The sequence below is a fragment of the Rattus norvegicus genome, chromosome 5 (genome assembly GCF_036323735.1).
Source record: "Rattus norvegicus strain BN/NHsdMcwi chromosome 5, GRCr8, whole genome shotgun sequence".
Taxonomy (NCBI): Eukaryota; Metazoa; Chordata; class Mammalia; order Rodentia; family Muridae; genus Rattus; species Rattus norvegicus.
Genome location: NC_086023.1, coordinates 146,900,426 through 146,906,913, shown reverse-complemented (window position 1 = coordinate 146,906,913; position 6,488 = coordinate 146,900,426). Strand labels below are relative to the sequence as shown.

Sequence of the window (6,488 nt, the reverse complement as noted above, 5' to 3'; positions counted from 1 at the left end):
CCTGAGTGGGAAAATGCAAATAAATTCCTTTTCCAAGCGAGGATCATTGGGGCCTTATCTCAGACTCTGTGGGACTCCCACAAAGCTACTTACTCCTAATACAGGCATCGGCAGACCCCCGACTCAGCAGTTCCTTCTGCCGTTTCTGGAGTGTTCCTTCTGACTCCTAGGCTGCTCTAGACGTGGTGCCTCTGTAAACCAGGCTGGCCTTGAACTCACAGACATCCCCCTGCCTCTAAAGGTGTGTGCCACTACAACTGGCTTGTTTTTGTAGTTTTACCTTGTGAGACAAAATGTCACTGTATACCTCTGGCTATCCTGGAACTCTCTGTAGACCAGGCTGCCCTCGGATTCATCCTGCCCATGCTTCCCAAGTGTCTGTGTTATGGTCATGAGCCACCTACATTTATACATGTGCTGGACAGAGGACAACTTGTGGGAGCTGGTTTTCTCCTATTATGTGGGATCTGGGGATCGAACTCAGATTGTCGGGCTTGGTGGCAAACGCCTTCACTCATCAACCCTATCTGTTTTGTTTGTTTTCTTAGTTTTTTTTTAATTATGTTTTGTGTATGAGCGGTTTTGCCTGCATGCTTATGTGAGTATAAACACCCCGTGTCTCTAGTGCCCTCAGCGTCTGTTGAATCCCTTGCGACTGGAGTGATAAGTAGCTGTGAGCCACCATGTAGGTGCTAGGAATGAAATCTGGGTTCTCTGTGATAGTAATCGGTGCTCTCAATCAACAAGCCATTGGTCCCACCCCTCCGTGATCCCTGAGACAGATTCTGGATCTCATTATGTAGTCAAAGATGACCTTGAACTCCTGCCTCTAGCTCTTGAGTGCTGGGATTACAAGCTCACTCTGCCATGACGTGACTCCAGATTTCTTGCCGAATCCAAATTCCCTCTGATTACACAGTGGTGACCTTGAGGGCATGTATGTCTTCTATTAATGGCTTCAAGGAATCCTCAGAGGTCATTCCATTGCCTGGGGCAGTCGGCGCACATCCCACGAATAAGCATCACGCCTGTAAATTCTGGAATGTGTGCCTTTGAAGCCTGGGCGTTGGGAATGTGGGCCCTGTGCACCCTGCCTTACCAAGTGAGAGCATTGCATGGCCAGTGCATTCACGCCATACCTTTCAACTTCCTTTTTTTTTTTTTCTTCGTTGCTGGGGACCGAACCCAGGGCCTTGCGCTTGCTAGGCAAGCGCTCTACCACTGAGCTAGATCCCCAACCCACCTTTCAACTTCCTAACCCGTGAAACTATTTTGTTTCTTTAAATATTATTTATGTTCTTTGCGTGTGCGCGCGCACATGCACGCACGCAAGCCTTGGGAAACCAGAAGAGGATGTTGGCGCCCTGAAGCTGGAGTTACAGGTGTTTTGTGAGCCACTTGGTTGATATGGGGGTTGGAAATGGAACTCAAGTCCCTGAGAAAAGAGATTATGTCTCTTTCTCCAGCTGGTAACCCCGAGAGAGGGTGAGTTTCCCCAGTAGATTGTGTGTCCCAGGGGAAGTGTTATGTGTCCTGGCTACTTCAGGGACCTTGGGATGGAGTGTACCTCCCTACAGCACAAGAACTCTTGGATCTGACTGCCTCTTCCATCAGAAGTGTGCTTTGGGCACAGCATATCTCTCTAGCTCACTAGTTCTGGAACTTCAGGGACAGATTGGCTTTCCTTGAGTAAGCCGGAAGTCCAAGCTGGGGTGCTGTTCATTTTTTTTTTTTTTTTTTTTGGAGCTGGGGACCGAACTCAGGGCCTTACGCTTGCTAGGCGAGCCTCAACCACTGAGCTAAATCCCCAACCCCTGGGGTGCTGTTCAATGTAGAGCACTGGCCTAGGGAGTTCAAGACACCCAGTTCAATTCCTAGCACTGGGGGTGAAAGGGCAAAGGGCAAGTATTCCAGGAGCAGACCAGGTTAGCTCTTCTCCATTAGAGTGGTGACTTCCAGAAGATATGGCTGGGTCTCCCTGACCCCTCTCCATCTCTACTACCTGCTCACCTCCCAGACACTCCTCCCACCAGCAAAGCCAGGCAAATTTGAGAGCAGAGGGAGCCTCAGAGTAAACCACACTGAATTAAGGCAGAAGCTAAGGGATCACTAGGAGGCGGTGTGTGGAAAGGCAAGGTCCAGCAGGAAGACCTGGTCCCTTTCAGCATGTCCCTATGACTCTGAGGTCCCCTTGCCAGGTCAATCCCAAGTCTCTGGCCTTGGCCCCTGCTGCACTTTACCTGCGTGTTAACTCCCCAATCCTGATAGGTAGAAGTGTTTCTCAGAGAGAGGAGACAATGGCAGACCTGAGGAGAGCCTGGTCCTGCCACATGACTAGGAAGTAACCAGCCAGCCGGGATGCCCACTGGGCAAGCACATCTCACCCAGCTTTGAAAAAGGAATAAGAGACAGATTCTTCAGGGAGAGATGTGGGGGGGGGGGGGACACCCAGGTTTCTGGCACAGAACCCAGATGGTGTTGGCTCCCTAGACAAGGCCTGCCAAACGGTGGGAGTGCCTGCTAGGGAGGTTGGGAACGGAAGAGGAGCAGGCACAAATGCCCACCACAAAAAAAAAAAAAAAAGTGAGCCTTGGCTCCAGCTTTTTGTTCTGGTATAGCCATCCCTTCCTTCTAGACACTAGGTTCAAGTCCCAAGTATTCTCTAAGCCCTCTCCAAGTCTCACCTTCCCAGGTCTGAGAAACACAGGCTACAGACCAAACCACGTGAGCCGCAAGGAATGCTGTTCCTTTAAACCTCGCCTAGTGGAGGGTGTGGCCTATGTTGCAGGTGAACTGCGTTGCCACATCAGCAGGGCTAACCCTGCCCTCTCCTCCCCCGCCCCCCAGAGGGCTCTGGAGGGAGGCCCCGGAGGCCCCAGAGGATGGTGGGAAATAGGTGGGGGGGAGAAAGCCAGACAAGTTGGTAGTTGGCAGGAACTCCTATGAAGGAGATGGCCGCGGGGGTGGGTGAGGAAGTTATGTGAGTGCCCGTGACCCAACAAGTCACCGTATGTCTTAAGAGTGGCTGTGAATGTCCCAGAGTGTACAGAACTGTGTGCAAAATACGTGTGTGTCTCGATGGTCCAGATACAATCTGGTTTAAGTATGAAGTTTAAGAATGTGTGTATTAGTCTGTGAATGTCAACCAGGTAATCTCCACCTGTGATCCTAGCCCGGGGGAGCGGGGGACAGAGATGAGGATTGCGGAAGTCTGAGGCTAGCTTGATCTAGATGCAGTGAATTCTAGGACGATAGTGAGGAGACTTGTCTCTGAAAGAAAAAAAAGTGAATGTCGCTATATACTTGGTGTGTGGGTGTATGGACATCCTTTCCCGTACGTGTTTTTAATCCCAGCACTCGGTAGAGGCAGGAGGGTTATGAGTTCAAGGTCACCCTCACCTACCTATGTGGATCAGCCTGCATTGTTTCACAACTACAACCAAGAGGATGAGGGGAAGGGCTGGAGAGATGGCTCAGTAGTTAAGAGCCCCGACTGCTCTTCCAGAGGTCCTGAGTTCAATTCCCAGCAACCGCAACCACATGGTGGCTCACAACCATCTGTAAGGGATCTGATGCCCTCTTCTGGTGTATCTGACAGCTACAGTGTATTTATATATTATAAATGAATAAATCCTTAAAAAAAAAAAAAGGATGAGGGATGCGTCCACGTGAGTGTAGTGGACATGTACACGTGAGTGCATGTGTCTGAGTGGGTGGATAGAAGAGTGCGAATATATCAGAATATGTGCCTTTGTGCACAGCTGAGTGTAAAATTGTGTGTGGCCGGGAATGGTGGTGCACGCTTTACTCCCAGGACTGAGAGGCCAAAGGCAGGCAGATCTCTGAGTTTGAGGCCAGCCTGGTCTAATATATTGTGAGTTCCAGGACAGCCAAGGCTACACAGTGGAACCTGTCTCTAAATAAACAAGCAGACAGACAGACAGATAGGCGTATTGATGGGTGTTTATGAGTGTGCCGAGTTTTGTGTGACTGACTGTGAATGCTCCGGAGTCTGAAGGAGCACGTGAATGTGGCTTTTTGTGACCAACCAACCGGATGTGTGTGTATGAGAGTGTGTGAGGGCTGGAGAGATGGCTCAGTGGTTAAGAGCACTGACTGCTCTTCCAGAGGTTCTCAGTTCAATTCCCAGCAACCACATGGTGGCTCACAACCACCTGTAATGGGATCCTATGCCCTCTTCTGGTGTGCATGAAGACAGAGCTACAGTGTACATTAGATAAATAAATCTTTTTTTTTCTTTTTTTTTTTTTTTTCTTTTTTTTTCCGGAGCTGGGGACCGAACCCAGGGCCTTGCACTCGCTAGGCAAGCGCTCTACCGCTGAGCTAAATCCCCAACCCCTAGATAAATAAATCTTAAAAAAAAAAAAAAAGAGTGTGTAATTGTATCTGTACTCAAGAGAGTATATGTGTATGTGAGAGAGTATGTGTGTGAATGTATGTGCATCAAAGTAAGTTGCGTGGGTGTGTGTGTGAATGACTGTGTGTGTGTGTATAAGTGTGTGTGTTCATGTGTATGAGAGTGTGTGAATGTATCTGTATTCTAGTGTGAGTGTGCATGTTTGTGAGAAAGTGTATGTGTGCGTGTGTGTGAGAGCATATGTGTGCATGTGTGTGCATGGAACCTAGGGCATTAGGCATGGTAGATAAGCACTCTGGCACTGAGCTGTGTGTTCATTCCAGGGATCCTGCCCTGATCTCTTAATTCACGACACTCGGCCTCAGTGGAGCTGTTATTCCCCCTACTTATTTACTCTACTCCTTTTTAAAAATGCATTTGTTTGTTTTTAAATTTATTTGTTTAATTATGTATATGGGTGTGCATCTGCATGTACTCCTCCACACCAGAAGAGGACATCAGACCCTGTATGGTTGTGAACCACCATCCACCATGTGGGTGCTGGGAATTGAATGCCAGACCTCTGGAGCAGCAGCCAGTGGGTTTTTTGTTTGTTTTAAATTATTTTATGTACATGAGTACACCGTAGCTGTCTTCAGACACACCAGAAGAGGGCATTTGATCCCATTACAGATGGTTGTGAGCCACCATGTGGTTGCTGGGGATTGAACTTAGGACCTCTGGAAGAGCAGACAGTGCTCTTAACCACTGAGCCATCCCTCCAGAACCAAACTCTTTTTATTTTTAATTACGTGTGTGTTCACCTGTGGGTATGTGCATGTGAGTGATGACTGCAGGTTCCCATGGTGATCAGAGGTGTCAGATCCCCCCAGCTGTAGTTACAGGCAGTCGTGAGCTGTCAGACATGGTGCTGGGAATCTAACACAAGCCCCGTGGAAGCAAGCACTGTTAACCACTGAGCCATCTTTCCAGCCTCGTTAGTCTTCTTTTAATTACATTTTTTTTCTTTTCTTTTTTTCAGAGCTGGGGACCGAACCCAGGGCCTTGCGCTTGCTAGGCAAGCGCTCTACCATTGAGCCAAATCCCCAACCCCTACATTTTTTTATGGTGAAACAAAAGCATATATTTAGACTTAGCCATCTGGACTCACTTTCGATGATCCCAACCTTGTTGGCAACATCGTAATCTGGAGCCAAAAGAACATACACCTTCTTCTCTCCATCAGGCCGTATCAGGGTATTGACTTTGGCCACATCAACGTCAGAGTTTCTTCATGGCCTCCTGTTTGATCCAGTGCTTGTTAGCCTTGACATCCACAATGGACACCAGTGTGTTGTTGTCCTCTCTTTTCTTCATGGCTGACTCAGTGGTCCGGGAAATTGATGACAGCGTAGTGGTTAAGCTTGTTTCTCCTGGGCGCACTCTTTCCAGGATATTTTGGCTGCCTCCAGAGCTGCAGGGTCTTGGCCGATGGAAGGTGGGTGACATTCGGATCGTCTTCTTTTTGTGGCTGTGGATGCCTTTCAGCACTGCCTTCCTAGCTTTCAAGGCCGTGGCTTTGGCTTCAGCTTCCGGAGGGGCGGGAGCTTCCCTCTTCGCTTTCGGCGCCATCTTGGTGAAAAGCTTAATTATATTTTCTTTGTTTACTGTTTGTGCAGACGGCACACTCGTGCAGCACACTCAAGGCACAATTTGAGGGAGTCCGTTCTCTCCTCCTACCATGTGCATCCTGGGAACTGAACTCAGGTAAACAGGCTTGATGGCTGGGGGTAGATGTGTGTGGGTGGTGGGTGGGAAAGGTACTGGACCCTGAACCTCTGCAATATTGTTTTTTTGAAAGATTTATTCATTTATTATATATAAGTACACTGTAGCTGTCTTCAGACACACCAGAAGAAGGCATCGGATCTCATTACAGATGGTTGTGAGCCGCCATGTGGTTGCTGGGATTTGAACTCAGGACCTCTGGAAGAGCAGTTGGTGCTCTAACCACTGAGCCATCTCTCCAGCCCTGCCTCTGGAATATTGTATGATTGACTTCTGAACCACAGCCCTAGCCTTCCAGCTCCACTCGTGCTGAGACAGGCCGAGCAGCCTGCCTTGGTCAAGG

At 48.8% G+C, this 6,488-nt stretch overlaps 1 protein-coding gene across 1 annotated transcript; it reads right to left on the bottom strand.

Moving 5' to 3' along the window:
• Positions 1-5,638: 5,638 nt before the first annotated feature.
• On the bottom strand, positions 5,639-5,989 carry LOC134479086 (large ribosomal subunit protein uL23-like). The gene has a single exon (XM_063261355.1). The coding sequence runs from the start codon at positions 5,987-5,989 to the stop codon at positions 5,639-5,641; it is 351 nt and encodes a 116-aa protein (XP_063117425.1).
• Positions 5,990-6,488: the final 499 nt, after the last annotated feature.